The sequence below is a fragment of the Myodes glareolus genome, chromosome 17, assembly GCF_982192425.1.
Source record: "Myodes glareolus chromosome 17, mMyoGla1.1, whole genome shotgun sequence".
Classification (NCBI taxonomy): domain Eukaryota; kingdom Metazoa; phylum Chordata; class Mammalia; order Rodentia; family Cricetidae; genus Myodes; species Myodes glareolus.
Genome location: NC_142042.1, coordinates 67,090,147 through 67,111,607, shown reverse-complemented (window position 1 = coordinate 67,111,607; position 21,461 = coordinate 67,090,147). Strand labels below are relative to the sequence as shown.

General features: G+C 38.7%; 1 protein-coding gene across 4 annotated transcripts in view; it reads left to right on the top strand.

The window, feature by feature from the left end:
* Positions 1-21,461, top strand: part of Ash1l (ASH1 like histone lysine methyltransferase) — a 147,546-nt gene that overhangs the window by 10,891 nt on the left and 115,194 nt on the right. For all 4 annotated transcript variants that reach the window (XM_087897354.1, XM_087897355.1, XM_087897353.1 and 1 more), the window contains exon 2: positions 12,071-12,588. In XM_087897354.1, coding sequence (XP_087753480.1) covers positions 12,169-12,588 — 420 coding nt within the window. In that variant the 5' untranslated portion in view covers positions 12,071-12,168. The remainder of the gene's footprint in view (positions 1-12,070; positions 12,589-21,461) is intronic.

Genomic DNA, 21,461 nt, shown 5'->3' with positions numbered 1-21,461 from the left:
GTGCTTCTGTCTAAGGTATTACCCTGTGGGAAGTGTCAGGCATAATGGTGCACAAGTCTAATCCTAATACCCAAGGGCAGGCAGGAGGATCAATGCAAATTAACTGAAATGTACAAATGAATGGCTTTTAATACAGCCACATGGTTATATGACTGCTTAGTCACTATATATAATATTATTTAAAAATATTTCATCACAGTATCTACTAACAGTTCTTCCCTATCTCACATATTCTCCCTTTGCCCTAGCAGTAACTACAAATTTTTTTCTTTATATCTGCCTGGATTTTTGTCATCCCCCCCCCAAACCCCCGAACTCCCCAAAACATCAATAACAACAAGTGGAGTTTCTGTGTAGCCCTGGCTGTCCTGGAACTCACTCTGTGAACCAGGCTGGCCTCAAACACAGATTCACCTGCCTCTGCCTCCTGGGTGCTGGAAATTCAAGACACGGGCTACCATGCCTGTTTTAGTTTCACTGATACACAGTGTCCTGTAGCTCAGGGTGGCCCTGAACTCCTCATCTTCATACCTACTTCTGCCTCCCAAGTGTTGGTATTGAATTGCTGTCATCTACAGATATTGTCTTAAGTTTTTTATTACATGTGTGTATGTGTGAGAGATGAACATTGTCAGAGGACAACTTTGGGAGTCATTTCTCTCCTTTCATTGTATGGATCCAGAGGATAGAACTCAGGTCATCAGGCTTGGTGGCAAAGGGACCGTTACCCACTGAACCATCTTGCTGACTCAGATGTGCCTTTTTAAAATACGTTATAAAGATAGAATATAGTATGTTATTGTCTCATGGAACTGACTTTAATTTAGCATGTTTTGAAGGTTCATCAATGTTTTAGTATTATCAGTACTAAGTTCTTTTAAAATTACTTTCAAATATATTTCCTTTATTTTTATATGTATGAGTGTTTGCTTGCATGTGTGTGTGCAGGTGGAGTTGGAAGAGGGCCTCAGATCCCCTGGAACTGAAATTAGAGATGGTTGTGAACCACCATGTGAGTGCTGGGACCCAAACCTGGATCCTCTCTGCAAGAGCAACTACTGCTTTTAACCACTGAGTCATTTCTCCAGTTCTCATTTTTCCTCCCTTGGGCACAGTATCTCACCATGTTGTGCTGGCTGTGTGTTGCTTAATGCTAGACCAAGTCATTCTGGAACTCCTGCCTCTGCTCTATAGCTGTTGGTGTTGTAGGCAGACTCTACCCATCTGATTGCCATTCTTTGTAATGCTCACAAACATTCCTTGGTTTACATAAAGTTGCTGTAAACATTTGTGTGTGTGTGTGTCTGTTTTCATTTGTCTTGGGTATGTATCTAAGAGTGAAATTGTCAGGGTCATATGGCAATTGCTTAACCTTTGAAGAGCTACCAAACTCGCCCAACACTGTTTTACATTGCTATTGCCAGTGAGTGAGGATTTCAGTTCTTCCACAGAAAACTTTTATAGAAATGGAATATTAGAGGACAGCAAGATTGCTGGGTGGGTAAGGATGCTTGTCACCAAGCCTGATTCCTTGCGTTTGATTCCTAGTGCTTTTGATTGATTGGGAGCAGAAGTAATCTAGGCAGAGATTGGAAGAAAGTGCCACACAGAGAGGAGTAAGTATATGTTCTAATGGAAGGAAAAAGATATGTAGAACACAAATGCCATAGGTGTTACCATTATTTGTTTTTTGGGGGGTGTTGTTTGTTGACTCTTGCTCTATTACCCGTGCAGTGAGAAACATTGAGTCTCCATATAGAAGAGCAGTTAAAACCAAAATAAGCGCTGACAATCTGTAAAAGTGCCATCCTGGGCACTTTTCAACAAGCACACGAGCGCTGACAACAACCCGTGCTTGCACAGGAGAATTCAAAAGTCTGATTTTGAGTTTGTACATGCTCCTCTACACAGTGTGTGGTAAAAACACTCTACCGTGCTGCTGAACATGTTATTAGTTACATTTGGGGTTGAGAGTTTTTATATCTGAAAGGAGATTTGTTTTTAATTTATTTAACTTTATTTTATACGCATTGGCCCTGAAAGGTGTCCAGTCCCCCTGAACTGGAGTTATAGACAGCTGTGAGCTGCCATGTGGATGCTGGGAATTGAACCCAGGTTCTCTGGAAGAGCAGCCAGTGCTCCTAACCCTTGAGCCATCTCTCCAGCCCACAGTAAAACCGCTGAGCTATCTCTCCAGCTCCCACCCTGAAAGTAGATTTTAAAAAAGTATAGTTTTAAGTATACAAATGGCATTTTCTAGAACTTTTTTTTTTGATTTGTTTTTTTTTTTTGGCTATAATTTAAACCTAGAGGGCAAACAAGGTAGATAGACCAATGTAGCATGAGGGCTTGCTTGTTGGGGTTTCTGTCCTTCCCAGTTCCCGCAGCTGGTAAGCCCCAAAGAAAATCATACAGAAGTCTAATAAGTTATAAACTGGCCCATTAGCTCAGGCTTCTTATTAACTCTTGTAACTTATATTAACCCATTATTCTTATCTATGTTAGTCACATGGCTCGGTACCTTTTTCAGTGGGGCAGGTCACATCTTCCTTCTTCAGTGTCTGGACAGGACTGCAGAGTTTCCTTCTTCCCAGAATACTACTGTTTTCATTTCCCCGCCTCTACTTCCTATCTGGTTGTCCCACCTATACTTCCTGCCTGGCTACTGGCCAATCAGCATTTATTTAAAACATAATTGACAGAATACGGAATTGTCAGAACAAGAAATTAGAAGTCTTTTCTGTGTCCTAGGCAAAAAAATTTTAAAAAAAAGTTTTAAACATCGGTAGCAGTGGAATTGAAAAGGGTGGGGTATAATCAGCCAGTTATTGGTGAATTTTGGTGTTAGGTGGAAAGTTGGGGATAGCTAAAAAATTCAGGATGGTGGCCAGGTTTCTGACTTGAGCAGCTGGTGGTAATACAGTTACAGAGATTGAATACAGTTAAAGAGATTAGAGGAGGAATGGAATACTCAGAATTTAAAGTAGGAAAGGGCTCCAAGGGCCACCAATATTCAGAGAGCTGGTAGACCAAAGTCAAACCAGCAAGTGAGACTTAGAAATGACTAGTAGAGAGGTAAGAGGAAAGTTTAGCATCCTAGAAGTTTGTAGACGTTGGTAGCATGTCATTGTTTTCTTCCTCTCTGTCACATCATTCATTTTCTGTTGACATAATTGCATGTATTATAGACTGATTATTTCAGTATGTGCACATAACGTATAATGATGACAACGGTGTTGACTGTTATGTATTACTTGCCTTGTTTTGGGGGTGAATTTGGGTGAGCTAGTGAGATAGGCTTGGTGGTACATGCCTTTAATTCTGGCATCCTGGAGGCAGAGACAGAGGCAGGTGAATCTGTGAGTTCAAGGTCATCGTACATAGCAAGTTCCAGGGCAGCTAAGGATACACAGTGAGATTCTGTTTTTTGGTTTTTTTTTTTTTTCAGTTTTGTTTCTTTTTATGTGGACTTGTGAGATGACTCAGCAAGTAAAGGTGCTTGCTGGTTATCTGAGTGTTCTGGGACCTACAGAACTAATTCCCTAAAGTTGTCTTCCACCCTACACAGACACACACAGACACAAACTCTCAAAGGAAGAAGGCAGAAAGAGAGGGAAAGAGGCAGATCCACACACCTTTGTGTATACATTGCACGTATACAAAAGGATAAATGAAATAAAAATTAAAACTTATTATTTTGTTGACTACCAGATAATACTGCAGTATGTATTTCAGGGAGTTTCAACGTTTTGGGGTTTGTTTGATAAAATTAATAAGCATAGTCATTGCCATTTGACAACAGATTTTATTTGTTTGTTTTTAATTTTTTTATTTTTGTGTGCATATTTGAGAGGCTGAGTGCAGTCATAACTCTCATGGGTTCCATGACTTTCTGTTCTTTCAGAGATCAAACTCTGGTCATCTGGCTTGAGTAGCAGCTGCCTTTTTTACATGCTGAGCCATCTTGATTGGCCCAAATTTGAATGTTCTGCAGTATATCAAATTATTAAAAACACTACTACTTTTGACAGAGCAAAGTAATTCTTATATAGTAGTTATTGAAGTAGTGAGAAATGACTGCATGTTTTGAGAATGAAACTGTCATTTGCTGATAGAATGCATATAGAACGAGATTGAGAGATAGAAGGGAGTCAGGAATGATCGCAGATTATTAGGCAAGTTGTTGTAAACGAAATGTTGTGTATGGTGGTGCACAGCTCTTAAACACTCTGGAAGGCAGGGGCAGTCAGTCTCTGGAGTTCAAGGCCAGTCTGGTTTACACAGTGAGTTCCAGGACAGCCGGGGCTAAACAAAGAATCTCTACCTCTAAATATCAGAGGTGTGCGGTGAGGGGAGCGGGAGAGAGAAAGGAAGAAAGAGGGAAAGTGTCTTCTCTTTGAGACTAAAGGGATGGAGGGATGGCACAGTGGTTGAGAGCACGGGCTGCTCACACTCAGTACCACATAAATGGCTCACACTGTAACTCCAGTTCCAGGGGCCCTTCTGGCCTCTCTGGGCACCAGGAATGCATGTGGTACACAGACATACATACTTATATAAAAGTTTTTTTTTTTTTTTTTAATCAGTGGTAGGGTGGGTTTTTGTTTGTTTGGGTTTGTTTTGGTTGAGGCAGGGTCCCTCTACATAGCCCTGGCTGTCCTGGAACTCATTATTTAGACCAGGTTGCTCTCAAACTTTACCTGCCTCTGTTTCTGAGTACTGGGATTAAAGGTGTGCACCACCACTGCCTAGCTAAATAATGGTGTTTTTTAAGGTACAGTTTTACACTGTAACTTTATTTAGTCTTGCCTTCAGCTCATTGTATAGTCCAGGCTGGACTCAAATTTACAACCTCTTTCTCTTTCCATCTCTTCTCATCTTTCCATCTTTCTTCAGACTCTGTTCAAGAAGTGGAAGGCAAAGTTTTCCTCTATGTTTCTCAAACGTAATCAAAATACTTCTTCCTCAGGAGTTTGACACTTAATGTTCTGCCTGACTTAAACCTGTCTCTCCTTCCTTAAGTACAGGACTATTCACCAAACTTTTTGTATCCTAGTAAATTGTATTGGCCATCTGTAAGAATTTGAAAGAGGAAGCTGGAGAGATGAATAAATGGTTAGAGCACTGCAGCTCTTGTGTAGGATCAGAGTTCAGTTCTCAGCACCCATATGAAAGTGGGTACAGCCACCATTAAGTCCAGTTCCAGTGGATCTCATGTTGTCTTCTAGCCTCTACAGGCATTCCCACACATGTGGGCGTGTACACATACATAGACCAATGGCGACACATAAATTTAAAGATCTGTGTAGGATTTTTTTAAGAAAATAAAACCTAGGGTGCTTTATATAAATCATGTACTATGTACATATTGAATTTTAAAGTTCATTTGTATCTGCTTTTTAATGTTGACAAAGGGAATAATTGCAATCACTAGTTTTGTTAAATGAAGTCTATAGAGCAAAACACAAATTTATCATAAACTGGGTGTGGTTTATACCTTTAATCTTGGCACTGGAGAGATGGAGGCATAAAGATGGCATTGAGTTTAAGGCTATCCTAGGCTTCAAGGTTTCTAAAAACAAAGTAAGTTCCTTAGTGAAAGTTACCTGTCAGTAATAGTAATATTGGAGAGGTAGAAGCAGGAAGATTGTTACAAATTGCAGGTCATCCAGAACTACATTGTGAGTAGAGAGACATTATTTCAAGAAATAAAGTCAAACTTCTCATAGAAATAAGATCATATTGTCTTAAGGGTAATATGGGTAATCATTGTTAATTCTACAATGTAGCAGCTTAAATATTTTTACTTGACAAACATATTTTTTGAGCACTGTATATTTTAAAATATGTACTAATGTAATTTTAAATTCGTTAATTGCCTTTATCAAATTCAAAAAAAGACTTCATTAAGTTTTCCATATGTGTTTGGTTAAAGTAATGTTCTGTGTGTACAGTGTATTTTATGCATGTATTTTTAGAAGTTTCCTTGATATACTTAAATGTTTCACAGGTACCTAAAGTTTAATACACTTATTAAACTTTCTTTCAAATACTTATTTATTTTATGTGTTATTGGTGTTTGCGTGCTTGCATGTTTGTGCACTAGGATTATCCAAATTCTTAAGAGCTAATTTGTAACGAGACAATTTGTAAGCAATTCCTATTGTCTTCCCAGTTTTATTTTGTGCTCCTGCGCCCTAAGTAATCATCATCATTTTAGGGAATTTTCACATACATATTATTTACTTTGGTAACATCTTTTTCCTGTTCCTTTACATAATATGCCATAATAACTATCACATTTTGATTACACTTTTACATTATAACTGTATTTATATGATAAGTTGTTTGCTTCCTTTCTAAGTTAAAGTTTGTGATAACAGTATTTGTTTGACTGGTAACTATATCTTACTGTGTCATACGGTTCTCAAGATGATTTTGAGGCCCTCAGAAAATATTTGCTAAATTACTAATGGGATATATTAAGAATAATGAATTGGGGCTGGGGAGATGGGTGGGTGTCTGGTGCACAAGCACCAGGACTTAAGGTCACATCCCTAGCACTGCAGAATCTGAGGTGTAAGGGGTGAGAGAGGGGCAGGGACGGGTGCATCTTTTCAGTTCATTGGCCTGTTAGCCTAGCTAGATTGGTGAGTTTGAGGTTCTTTGAGAAGCTCTAACTCAAAATAAGGGGAAGCAGTGAGGTAGCTCAGCAGATCAAGGCTCCTGCTGCTAAGTGTAACAACTTGAGTTTGATTCCTGGGACCTAAGGTGTTGAAAGGAAAGAACTGATCCTAAAAGTTGTCCTCTGACCTCAAAACTTGTACTGTAGAATGCACACACACGCATGCATGTACACACATGCACAGATTGAATAACTAAATAAATAAAGTTAGAGATAGTGAGGAAATTATCAAATGTTGACCTCAGGCCTCTACATGCGTACCTGTTCTTTCATACACTCATGTACAACACCCTAGTCTGCCTCTCTCCTCCCTTGATGCATACATTTAATGAATCTATGAAGGAAATGGTTGAATGGCTGGAGAAGTAGGAGGAAAGCCAATAGAATTCTGAATGTAGCAGAGGAATAAAAATCAAATCTGAAAATGATTTTTTTAGAGGCAGTATGACACACTTAAGAAAAAACCAGGCCAACCTGTTGAGCCTTTCTAGTAGGTTTGACTCTTTCTTTTATTGGCCATTAGCCTGTCTTTTCATCTATAAAAGGAATAGTAACTACCTCATGGTGTTGTGAGATTTAAGTTAGATATGTGAAGCGTTAGTGTAGAGCTTTGCATGTATTAAAACTCAGTAAGCATTAGGAATTTTAATTTTATGTTATATACGTTAAACTTACTGACAGAACTCATTTGTAGAACTTAGAAAGTTTACAATTAATTTTATATTCTTTTCCTAAATTGTGTTCTATCAAAATATGCTTATTTCTTTCCCATTCCTGATGCTGACAGGGCATCCACACAGTGCATAGTCTTCCACATAGAGTTAGTTACATTGTTGTGGTCATTATGTCAGGGACCAAAGCAGTGCTTGTTTGTTTTCTCTCACTCTCTCCTTCTCCAGCCTTGTTCTGGGCTTGAACCTGTGCGTGTTTAGGCAAGCACTGTACTAAGCAATACTCTTAGCCTCATAACACCGTGTTAATGTGTGTGTTCATGAGAATGTGTATTTTTTGAAGGCAATTAGACCTACTGAGCTAGGTCCTTGACTTTTTTATCTTATCAGATCTATTTTTGTTGCTTGTGTGTGAGACTATTGTGGCAGGTGGCAGTATACAGAGTATTCACTTGAGAGAAGAGATAGGATATAGATATGAAAAACACGTTTGAGTTTTTTCTGTTCACACACTTTACATATATGCGATGAAGGTTGTTTGTTTCTTTCTCTTTGACGTAACCCAGATTGGCCCTGAGTTTGTGATATATCCAAAGATGACCTTGAACTCCTGACTTTCTAGGTGCAGGAATTGGAGAAGTTTATCACCGTATCCAGTTTTTTTTAAAAAAATGTTTTTGGTGTTGGAAATTATGTCCAGATGTCCATTCATGATAAGGTAGATGCCTATTTAGAAATTGTAGATTTATTTTTCTTTCCTGGGTACTTAGTGGCAACATTGCCAAGTAAATAGTAACATTTCTAAATTATTTTGGTGATTTATAAAGAATTCTTAAGTAATTCAACCATATTGTTAGATTATTATTACATTTTATAGTGATATAAATGTGTGTATCCTGCTAATGTAAATAATTTTCCAGTTTGGTCATACCAGTAATGATACATGTTAAAGGACTCTATTCTATGAAGCTATTGTTCACTTTCTCTCCTTTTTCTTTTTTCCTTTTTGAGGGGAGGGGTAGTCTTATTTGTTTTTTGTTTGTTTGTTTTTGTTTGTTTTCCAAGGCAGGGTTTCTCTGTAGCTTTCGAGCCTGTTCTGGCTAGCTCTTGTAGACCACTAGGTCTACCTGCCACACAAAGATCTGCCTGCCTCTACCTCCCAAGCACTGGAATTAAAAGCGGCTCCACCGCCCAGCTCAGAGGGGGTAGCTGGGCGGTCTTAAATATCCTAGGCTGGCCTTGAATTTGCTTGGGGGGGGGGGTTTGAACTTCTGATTGCCCTTTCTCTACCTTCCCAGCTCTGGGGATAGAAGCCAGGACTTGCTTTGTACTAGGCAAACACTGTATCACCCAACCTAATTCCCTTTAACTTTCTTTTCAGTTTCTTGAGTTTGTTTTTGATTGTTCAGCGACTTGAAAATATAAACTACAAAACTGTATTTAAGTTGAATGTTGAATTTGCTTCTTTGAGCAGAAAGATTCTTAATTCTGTATTTCTCCTCACAACTGCATTTTAAATTAAGTATACTGTAGAAGGAAGCAGGGTAAGTTATGCAGCAACCCAAACTGAAAGAGTACCATTCACAAACAACATTCATGACTGCTTAGAGCAGCACTCCTGTTCTCAGGAAGTCGAAGCAGAAGGATCACAAGTTCAAGGCCAGTAATTAGACTATCAAAGCAATAACAGCAGAAACTCTCAGTCTATAATCTAGAACTTTTTGGTTTTTAGAGGCAGGGTTCACTGCGTAGCCCTGGCTGTCCTGGGACTTGCTCTGTCGACCAGACTGGCTTTGAATTCACAGAGATCCACCACCTCTGCCTCCCTTGTAGTGAGATAAGGACTTGCACTACCACTGCCCAGCCACAGTTAGAAGTTTTGCTTGGGGGTTGTTGGTTTTGTACTACTATTTTTTTTTTTAACTTTTAGGTAATACAGTATTGATTGGGTAAACCGACACTGATGTGTTAAAGATTTGGGGAAGTGCTCTTTTATCTCTTTTATTGAGTATATCTCACAGAAATTCTGGGAATTAAAGCTAAATTCAGTTCAGGTTTTGTCCTGCTGAGTTGAGGGGGGAAAACCCGGTGTTCAGTTTTGGGGATTTCAGGATTCTGAATTTATTATGCAAACCAGCAGAACTTGGTGTTTTATGGGGAGAAAAACCATGTGACAAAACCACTTAAAGTATGAAAAATTTATTTTCTTTTTTCTGCTGAAGATTGGAGGCTTGGATATTTAATCAGGCGTGTGTTTGCTGTTCTCTTCCTCTTTTTGTGTTACTCTTGAGACAAAGCTTCACTAACTTTCCCCTCTGGCCATGAATTTGGAAGTTCTACACCAAACCGCAAGTTTTGGCATTCTATGCACACATCATTTCATTTGGCTATATTTTTTGTCTAAAAGTTATTATTTTTGCCATTACTGATGATTACACCCAGAATCTTCCACATGGTAGACTAATGCTGTACAGATAAGATGTAATCCCAGACACATCTGAGTCATCAGGAATATTGACTTATTAGCCGCTGGAGAGATAATTTAGAGGTTAAGAGCTTTGTGCTCTTACAGAGGACTCAAGTTAGATCCCCAGCACCCACATGCGGCTCACAACCATTAATAACCCCAGTTCCAGGGGATCTGATACTTTTTCTGCTTCTGTGGCTATCGGGCTCACACATGGTGCACAGGCGCACATACACAGACACTAGTAATAATAAAAATCTTAAATTTTTCTTTAAAAAATTTTCATGTGTATTTTTTGCCGGAATGTATGTAAAGTGCACCATGTGTCTGCCTGCTGATCCCCTGGAGCTAGAGATGTAAGAGCCAAACCCAGGACTTCTGCAAGAGCAGCAAGTGCTCTTTCAGCCTCATAAGAAATAATTTTTGAAGAGATTACTGAGTTACTTTGTTTTGCTTTTTGTTTATTTAGCAGTCTTCTGATTATATGATAACCTGGTTGATTTCCTGAGGACCTTTATGTAATAAAAATAAGGTTCCGGGGGCTGGAGATGGCTCAGAGGTTAAGAGCACTGAATGCCTTTCCAGAGGCCCTGAGTTCAATTTGCAGCACCCACATGGTGGCTCACAGCCTTCTGTAATGGAATCTGGTACCCTCTTCCCATCATGCAGGCACACATGCAAATAGGACAGGTATATGCATAAATAAATCTTTTTAAAAAAGAGCTTCCATATGCAGATTCTTAGATCTACTACTTACCATTTTTTCTGTATTGTTTGTTTGTGTATTTATTTATTTTGATTTTTTTGAGGCATGATTTCTCTGTGTAACAGCCCTTGCTGTCCTGGAACTAGCTCTTGTAGACCAGGCTGGCCTTGAACCATTTTTTTTTTTTTTAAGTTGGCATGTTGGTTTGAAAACACTTTATATATTTGGGAAATTGAAATGTATCAATTATTTACTAATATGAAAACAATGAAAATTTGTCAGTTGTTATCAATAATTTCTGTAATTATTTGTTTAATGTTCATATTTTCACTAGATTATAGGCCTCAAATTTAGGAAATGGGTTTGTTGAGTACATATTTTATTTTAAGGCACCTAGCATTTAGTAAATGCCCAGGAATGTTTTTCATTGGATTAGTGAATGACAGAGTTACTGTGTGGTTGTGACAGAGATTATTTCTGCCTGAGAGTTCTAACCCACAGCCACCATGTAGTGCTGGGAATTCAGCCTTAGTCCTCTTGCAGAAGCACAGTCAGTCCTGCCTACTCAGCTCCTGTCTCCCCAGCTCTAATCTTGACAGCTTTTTAAATGAACTGTTTGAAACTAGTAAAATAATTCTTTATTTTTTTTAATAAAAATGGATTTTGCTAAAAATGTAGAAAATATATTCCTTTAAAATTAAAGTCTTGTGCCAGGCATAATAGTGCTCATTTTTAATTCTAGCTTTCTGGAGACTGAGGAAGGAGGAATTTGAGGTTTACAGACAGATCCTGTCTTAGAAGGAGGTGAAGAAAGGAGAATCAGATTCAAAATACACAGTCATTTCTGTGTTGTATTTGTATTTGGACATCAGTTGCAGAAGCTTCTTAGCTTGTCTATAAAGTTTTTATGTTTTGTTTTGTCTTTTTCTAGACAAGGTTTCTCTGTATAGCCCTCCATCATGCTAGTCTTAAATTCAGAGATCTGCCTCTGAGTGCTGGAATTAAAGACTTGCATCACTTTAAGGGCTACAATCTCAAGACAGGGTTCATGTGTCATCTTTGCACTTGGAGACTAGGAGCCGCAGGGTCAGATTAAGATCCTCTTCATTACCAAGTACAAGGCCAGCCTGGACTGCATGAGATCCTTTGTCAAAAAGCAAGACACACACGTGCACACAGATACATACACACGCACGCAGACTCAGGAGAGAGATCTCCCTGTGACTGGCTTTATACTTGATATCCTCTTGTCTTGGCCCTTAAGTGCTGTGATCTAGGATTGTGCTTCCATGCTCTGCTGGAATGGTGATTCTTAAATTCTAATTTGTGCCACAGTATTATAGCTTGTTCACATCTACAGAACAAGAAAAAGAAATCCGAAATTTTTAACTGAATTCACAAGTACATAATGTGTATATATTCTAAACTACATTTTGATTTAACAGATTTTTTTGGTGCTCATCCTGCTGTCCTTATTGCTCCTTTCTTATATTAATTATTGTTTATTTTCTGATAAATTTTTGTTATGATCTATCCTGCAGGGAAAGAGATGCTGGTCGCAAGTTTTGGAAAACCGTATTTTTTTATGGAACAGTGTTCTGTAAAAGTTTTATAAGATTCCTTGGCAATAACACTTGTGATGGACTCTAGGAATACTGCTATGTTAGGATTGGGTTCTGATTCCGAAGGATTTTCAAGGAAGAGTCCTTCTACCATCAATACTGGCACTCTGGCCAGCAAGAGAGAAGTAGAAATAGAGAGTAACACGAAAGAAGAAGAGGATCCGCGCAAGCGGAATCGAGAAAGGAACAGTGAAGTAGGAAAAGATGGTGGTTTGACTGATGCACAGCAGCAGTTTTCAGTGAAAGAAACGAACTTCTCAGAGGGAAACTTAAAATTGAAAATTGGCCTTCAGGCTAAGAGAACTAAAAAGCCTCCAAAAAACTTGGAGAACTATGTGTGTCGACCTGCCATAAAAACAACCATCAAGCACTCAAGGAGAGCACTTAAAAGTGGGAAGATGACAGATGAGAAGAGTGACCACTGCCCTTCAAAGTGGGTGAGTGAGCTTTCCAACTGCGCATGGTCATTGTCGGCACTTGGGTTTCTCTATCAGTCTTTGTTTACACTACTCTTTAGTTATTTCTAAGTAGGCTATAAGGGATGGTAAAGTATAACAACATAATTGTGTCTATATTTAAATATTTTTGTGTGTGGATGTGACTAGTGAATGCCATTTCATGCATGTAGCGGTCAGAGGACACCTTTGGTTGTCCTTTCCACCTTCACATTGTTTCTGGGGTTTGAACTCAGGGCAGGCTTTCAAGACAAGTGTGCTGAGCAGCTGAGCCGTCTTACAGGTACCTATGTCTATCTGTCCCTGGATTTTTACTTGTAAAATTATGACATGATAAATGGAGCTAATTTGTGCTCCCAGTGTAAGAATGGGGGAAAAATTGGCGATTATATTTAAGACATATAGATTTGAATCTTGTCTTTCTATTTCCAATAATGAAGGAATAAACATATTAATAACAAATAAATTGAGGCTCAGATAAAACAAATTATCATAGCACCTCTCTTTAACATGACTGAAAGGATGTGATTTACCTCCAGCATGAGAGCGTTTGTGAAGTGACAGTTGTTCTGTAGGATGTTCATGTTGCTGTGTCTCCTAAGATCCACTGCAGATGAGCAGTCCTGCTTCTGTGGGAACCTGTGCAGAGCCTGATTCACAGCAACAAACAAAACCAAGTTGCTTTCTCGTCACTACCCAAACATAATGATTAATTATTCTTCTTTAAAAAACATTGATTTAACATGAGCTTGGTAGTGCATGCCTTGAATTCAAGTATTTGAGGCAGCAGCAGGTGAATCTCTCAGTTTGAGGCCAGCTTGATCTACATGGAAGTTCCAGACCAGTCAGCTACATAGTGAGACATTGTCTCAAAATAAATAATTTGAGGTACATGGGTGTTTTGCTTGCATGTTTCTTTTCAATATACTCATACCTAGTTTCATAAAGGTCAGAATAAGGTGAGGAATTGCCTAGAATTGAACTTAACAGACAGTTGTGAGCCTCCATGTGAATACTAGGAACTGAACTCTGGTCCAATGGAAGAACAGCTGCGCTCTTAACCACTAAGCCATCTGTCCAGGCCCATGACTAGTTTTTCTTAACTTTGTCTAATAACAGTAGCAATTTGTGTGACAGTCTTTTGACCAGAAGTTTTAGTTATATTATTTAGTATCGGTATATACTCTCTCTCACACACACAATGTGTGTCCTCTACAGGATCAAGAGTATACATTAGCATTTAGGGTGGAGCTAGACAGAATTGGCCTACCACTTTATCTGAAATTTAATAGTAATCTTCATTGTATTAAATGATTTGACTTTTATTCTTTATTTCTCTGTGATCCGTGCTATTTTATGTCTGTGATGTTTTACCTGCATATGTGTCTGCGCACCCTGTATGTAGTGCTCACAGAAGCCAGAAGAGGCCATCAGAAACCCCTTGGACATACTGTAACCCCATGTGGGTTCTAAGAATCCAACCTGGGTCTTTTGGTCTGGCAGCTGAGCCATCTCTCTAGCACACCCACACATCCCCCTTTTTTCTTTTTTGTTTGTTTGTTTTTGTTTTTGTTAAAGAGAGTCTTTGCTGTATAGCTCAGGCTGTCCTGAAACATGCTCTTCCTAGCTTAGATAACTGGGTACTGGGAGTGCAAACGTGCCTCTATCCCTAACTTGTCATTAATTCTTTATTATTTTGAAAAATTATCTAAAAGTCTATGTGTGTATGTGGTGTATGTACATGCATGTGTACAGGTAGATTGGTGTGCAGAGACCAAAGTTAGGCATCAAATGTTCTATTACTTTTTATGTCATTCCTTGGAAACTGGGTTGTTGACTGACTCTGGAGCTAAGCTGGCATCTAACAAACCCCTGCAATCTTCCTGTCTCCACCCATGACAGTGCTAGTTTTAGATGTTCATGACCATGCCCAGCTGTGTGTGTATTTGCTGGGAATTAGAACTCAAATCTTCATGTTTGCAAACAAAGCACTCTTAGCCTCTGAGCCATCTCCCCAGTGCCTAATTCTCTTTTTTTGTGTGATAGAGTCCTATATGTCTCAGGCTGACCTAGAATTTATTTTTCTCCTCTGCAAGCCTCACAGGTGCTAAGATGATGGGGATGTGCAGTACCACACCTATCTTATTACCATTAATTTTTTTATTATTATTTTGATTAGGAGAGGGGTTGTATCCTGCAGTAAGTATACAGATTCAAGAACAACTTTGTGAGTTGGTTCTCTCAGTCCACTCTGGGTCCTGGAACTCAAACTCAGCTCATCAGGCTTGCTTGGCAAGACACCTTTTCATTTAGCCATCTTGTTAGTCCTTATTACCCATAAGTCTTTACTCCGAAGTTTGTGCTTTTCCATGTTTTCAGAATCTTTGCTGCAGGTTCTTTGTTTGCAGGATTGCTATGGCATCCAAAAGTGTGAGTGTGTTAAGACAGGGTCTCTTGTAGTTGGTCTAGCAATTTTGCTATATAGCCAAGTTTTATCTTGAACTCTTGACCCTGCACCTTGGGTTATGTTTACTTGAGTAGGCTACCTGGTTTAATCAGAATTTTTTTGGTTCTTGTTTGAGTTGTTTCCAGCTGAAAGTTTCACTGTGTCACTCTGGCTGACGGGGAACTTACTGTATAGACCCTCCTGACCTGTCTGCCTCTGCCTCCAGAGTGCTGGGATTAAAAGCATGGCCTTTAATTTATTAGTATTGGGTTTTGAACCCAGAGATTCGCCTCCCCTTTACCACTAAGTTGAGCTCTCCAGACTTCTATTCCCAGCTGGGCATGTGAACTGTTGACCTTCCAGAGGGGAGTTGGGGTTGTAAGCAATTCTGCCTTGCTTGCACATGGTCCTAGGATCAGGGGAGATTAGAGTATGTAGGCTGAAGAAGACTAGAAGAGTGCTCCATCTGTGTATCGTCCATGCTAGGTACAGACTTCCCAGTGCTGTTGCTTTGGAGTCACCATCCCCTGTGAGTAAGCTAAGCTAATGCCTTTCCCAAGGGGAATCTTTGGTTTGCATTGAGACCTTAGCAGGAGGAGTAGACGTTCTTGCAACAAATGCTAGTCCCTCATTGTTCCTGAATATACTCTCACCATTTACACTTATCTATTTCTGAATCCCCATTTAGGAAGTTGGCTTGATAATACCATGATAATATAATACCGTGAGTAGAAAAGTAATTCCTGAAGCAAAGTGAAGAAATTTTTGTATTTAATATATTTTTAGGGTTACATTTGCTAGAATAGTTGTATTGCATTAAGATCATGCAGTGTTTAGGGATGGGGAGATGGCTTAGCCCTTCTAAAGGACCTGTGCTCCATTCCCAACACCTACATGGCAACTCAAAGCCATCTGCAACTCTGCTTCCAGAATGGTATACAGACGCGCACACACACACACACACACACACACACACACACGTGCCCATACACATAAAACAAAAATGTAATAATAAAAAAAGTTGTTGTTTAGAACCAAATTGATGAAAGGAATCTTCCAGGAAAGTAAGTGATGCATCATTTTTATATCTTCTAGAAATTTGTATATAAAAGCACATACATGTCTCCTACATACATAATCTTCTCCATTTACAAAATGTAAATGCCATATTGATAATATTGTTTTATATACTGTTTTTCTTTATGTAGTCCTGGCTGGCCTGGAGCTTACTAGGTAGCCCAGCATGCCTCTGCTTACCTAGTGCTTTTTTAACTTAGCTAATTCTGAAGATTTTTCCTAAATAGCAGGAGTGACATAACTTCTTGAAGTGTGGGTTTAAATTTCTTTCAGTTTGTCTTTTTTAATTTATATTTATTGTGTGTGTGCATGATTTCACAGTTTAGTGGAATATGTTTTTAAGGTAAGACTTAATGATATTCTGAATTTTATTAGTATACATTGTAATGATTCTCTTTTCAGGTCTGATTTTATTTTGGCCTTCAATCTTTTCATTATTTTAGTTAAGAGTTTTTCTATCTTGTTAAGTAACCAATTTTTCAGTCTTAAAGCTAATTTTTGTTTCTGTCTTTTTAAGACCAGTTTTATTTTGTTTTTTGGCTGTATATATTGCCTTTGTTTATTTCCATTTCATTAATTTCTTCCCTAATCTTAATGATCTGCTGTTTTTGGGTTCCACCCTAAGGTATATCATTAAGTTGTTTCAGATTTCTATGTGGTGTTTGTTTTTTAATGTGAGTATTTAAAATTATAAACTTTTCCTTTAGCACTGTTCTCATTTTATTCTATGGAGTTGGTGTATTGTGTTTTTGTTTGACTCTAGAAATTTTTAATAAAATTTTTGTTTTGGTTTCTCTGAGGACCTCATCATTATTCAGTAGTGTGTTGTTTAATCTCCATGAGCTTGTGTCTGCTCTGGGTTTCTCTTAACAGAAACCCTATTTCTATTGCATTTTGTGTCCTAGTATCTAATGTGTTTTAGATAAAGTCTCATGGGCTTCTGAGAAGAATGTGTGTTCTGCAGTGCTGGAGTGGATGAGTGCTCCATAGCTAGGTGTCTGTTGGGGTGTCACTTAATTCACATATCACTCTGCTTATTTTTTGTTGGAAACACCTGTCAGTTGGTGAGAGTAGGGTATTAAAGTTACTCTCTGCCATTGTGCTAGATGAATCTGTGACTTTACATCAGTATAATTTCTTTTATGAAATTGGATGCACCTGTGTTTGAGGGACATGTGTTTAGAATCTTATAGAATCTTAATGTCCTTTTTAATGGAATGTTCTCTTAATCGGTATAAGATTTTTTTCTTGCTAGTTTTTGTTTGAAGTCTATTTCTTCAGGAGATCACTGACACCTGCTTCATTTCCAGATCTCCTTGCTTGAATACCTTTTTCTTTCCTTTGAGACAAGATAGTATCTGTCTTTTGTGCTAATATGCATTTCTTAGAGGTAGTTGACAGATGGTTTCTGTTTTGGGGTCCAATCTACTTAGACTGTGTCTTCTGATTGGGGGTTACAACTATTAATCTTCAGAGTTATTCAAAGGTGTGTGTTGGTACCTATCATTTTGTTGATTTTGTACTGTTTTTCCCTCTTCCTTTTTTTGCTGAACTGTTACAGTAGCATGATTTATTCTTTCCTGTGGCTTCATGGATGGACTTGTTTTCCCTTCAAGTATTTCCTATAGAACGTTTTTATTTCTGATGAATATAGTTGTGGTTTGGTTGTCAGTTGTCTTTAGAACTTCAGAACATCTGTCCCGGCCTCCTGGTATTTACAGTTTCAACTGAGTAATCCGCTCTTTTTCTGACGAACATGCTGTGTGTACCTTCCTTTCCCACCTTTAGCCTGTGTGCTTGGTGCTTTAGTTAGAGCGTAACTGGGGCGGTGACTCTTCTGGTGTGCTTAGTGTCCTGAGTGCCTGCTGTTTCTGCCTTGGTTTCTCTTCCTCACTCTTGAAAGTTCTGTGTTCTCACTCTTTTAAAAATGCCTTAGGTTCTTCTCCTTCTATACTTATTACCCATAAATTTGAACTTTTCAGGGAATCACAGATTTTGGAATTCCCACTGCTATTTATTATTTTCTTTGTCCTTGTTGAATGTTCCAGTTCTCCCACCTGTCTTTCGAGACATTCTGTCCTCTCCTTGATCCATTTCTATTGCTGAAAATTTCTGCAGAGCCTTTTATTTGACTTATTATGCTTTTCGTTTTTCTTTTTCAGTACCCCAATGAGTACAACTTTATTTAAAAATTGTAAACAGTACTGCAGAGACATTGATATTTAAACTTTAAAATGCTACATCTTTAATTTAAAGTTCTAAGACCACATTTAAAAGCCAATCAGGAGTGGTGGTGTTGACGCACACCTTTAATCCCAGTGCTCAGAAGGCAGAGGCAAGAGAATCTCTATGAATTCAAGACCAGTCTGGTCTACAGTATGAGTTCCAGGACAGCCAGGGTTAAACAGAGAAATCTTGTCTTGAACCTCACCTCCCAAAAGCAAATTGGCCTGAGTTACAGAAACTGTAAAAAACAAAGGATCTCTGTTGTTTATAAATACATTTTAAGTATAAGAGTGTAAAAGTGGGGCTGAAGAGATGACTCAGCGGTTAAGAGCACTGGCTGCTCTTCCAGAGGTCCCGAGTTCAATTCCTAGCAACCACATGGTGGCTCACAGCCATCTGTAATGAGACCTGGTGCCTTGCCAGCAGTACATTGCATGGTAAATAAATAAATAGAGTGTAAAAGCATAGATATTCAGAGAATTGGCTGGACAAGAGTACTCCCGTCACAATTTCCCTTTTGACTTCATGTGCAAGTTACTGGCTATGCTGTAGGGTTTGATTGTTAAAGCACTAAAAGGCAGCCACATAGGGAGCTGTTGTTTCTGCAGCCTCACTATTCAGTGAGGATCTGGTATGTGTGGAAACGGAAGGTTCTGAGTTCTTTCCTGTTGACTCCTTTGGACCCTTATATTTCCTCTTTTCTTCCTTCTAGTCCAGTATGTATAGAAAAAGTTTCCTTCATTAGAAGTTTGTAAAAAATTTCCTCCCTTTTTTTTTTGGCATTTATATGTGTGTTGGAGTAGCATTAATAAAAGAAAATAAAAACTCTTTCTGAATCCCATTTTCAACAAAATTGCTAAATTAAATGTAGTTCTACTAGTTCTTTTTTGTATGGGTGGGTTGCAGAGTACAACTGATGAAATTATAAGCCAAAGTAGGGGAGCATCGTAGCTTTTCATTTTAAACTCTGTTGATTATGATTGAGCAATTATGACAGGAATTATCAAACAAGTAGAAACTTTCCTAAGTACATTTAATATAATGACCTTGGGTTTTTTTTTTCCCAACATCAAGAATTAAACTACCCAAACTTAAGAAGTAATTTTAAGTTTACTACATTGAAATGTGAGAAAGGTTGCTCGTTGATTAAGAGCACTTTCTGTTCTTGCAAAGACCCAGGTATGATTCTCAGCACCTACGTGACATTTACAGCCACTGGTACTCAGCACCACCTTTGGACTCTGGGCATCAGACACACACCTGGTGCAAAGCATATATAGATGCAGGCAAATACTCATACAGATAAATACAATTTTAAATATAAAGATTGCTGAACTGCTACATTATTAAAAAAAAAAGGTAAAAACCAAGTTGGTACAGTAAAGGAAGAGAAATTAAGGAGTGGGCATTTAAAGACTTAAACACATTCCATGTCTGTGACTTCTCCCTCGCCCTCCTATGTGGATATGTAAGTCTCTGCTTCCATTGCACGTATTGCATTGATTTGAAACTGTACTGTATTATTTACTTTTCTCTTACCTGAGTATTAAGAAAATTTTCAGTTTTTACATTTCATTGTCAACAGCCCTCCTCTTTGTCTTTGTCCAGTATCAGTCATTGGTCCTGGGTCAGAGACTAGCGCATCTGTTCGCTTGTGAATAGGATGTTACCCATGTACTATTTGTTTGGTTTTCAAGTTCACTTTTTCTTGTTCTTTTTTGTGGGCCTTGGCTTTTAACAGCCGAGCCATATCTCCAATCCTCACTTTTCCTAGAGTATGAAATGGAAAGGCTCTGCTTGTGTCCTAATTTGTTTCGTAATGTACATCATGAGGTGAGAGGACTGCAGATGTTTCTGGTTTCATTGTTGTTTTGCTAATGGAAGTCATCATTGAACCAATTGTTAGAAGACACAGCTTCTTTAGTGCCAGAGATTTAAGGCTAAAAATCACCACTTTAGCTCAACAATTCACATGTTGGTTTTCATAGCTGTCTAATCACATCTCTTACTTCATTTTAATGACTTGTAAATCATTTCAGAGCTGTTCACATACAGATCACTTAGTAAGTGCATATTACTAATTAATTCTGAAATAGAGCTGTATGATATTAAATGAAGTCTTCTGAGAGAAACTCCAAATTAAATTCTTGTATGATAACAAAACCTAGAGCTTGTGTGTGTGTTTCAGGGGGTACATGTGCCACAGCATAATCCTGTCTGATCTCACTTTTTAAGTGAAAACATGCTTGAATACACAATTCTACATTATACCTCTTTCACAATTAGTCACTATGAGATCTCAGGTTTGCAAAGAGTTTTAGAGTTCCTTTGAATAAAAAGTTTATTAGAGTTAGTAATGCTGTAGACAGTCATGCAACATGGCAGTAACTCTTAGGAGAGAGTTCAAGATAAAGACTGAGAAACCCTCTGGTAGCACAAATAATAAAAACCAGGAGACAGTTTTCAAGCTGAAGATCCGAAAAGCAAAGAAGCAAGCCACTAGATGGTTCTTACCTCTACCAAGACCCAGACAAAGGGGCAACCCTGTCCTCAAGGTGGAGATGCTGTGCTCTCCACCAAACCTCAGAATGCAATGAGCTCTTATCTCTCCTGCCTTCTATTCCTCTCCCTGCCCAGCCACATTACTCCTGTCTCTACTTCCCTAGTACTGGGTTTAAAGACGTGGGATCCCAAGTGCTGGTGGCACCTTTGTGTGTCTCTGTTCCTCTTTTTAGACAGATTCAATCCCAGATAGCCTTGAGTCCTGGTGTTAAGGTTTGGGCCACCACTCCCCCGGCTTCTAGTAGCTTAGCTCTGCACTCTGATCTTCAGGCCAGCTTTATTTATTAAAACACAAATAAAATACCCTTCTTTTGAGTTTCAAAAGGGAGAGAGATTCCATGTACTGTCGTTGGCTGATGAGACGACTATAGTGTGTGCTTGTATAGAGACAGATTGCTCAGTGATTGAGAGCATTTGCTGCACTTTCATGGGACCTCAGTTTGATTCTCAGCAGCCATGTTTGATGCCTTATGCACGTAGTCAACTCTGTGGTGTCTGACACCCTCTGATGCCCTCCACAGGCCTGCACTCACAGGTACAAACC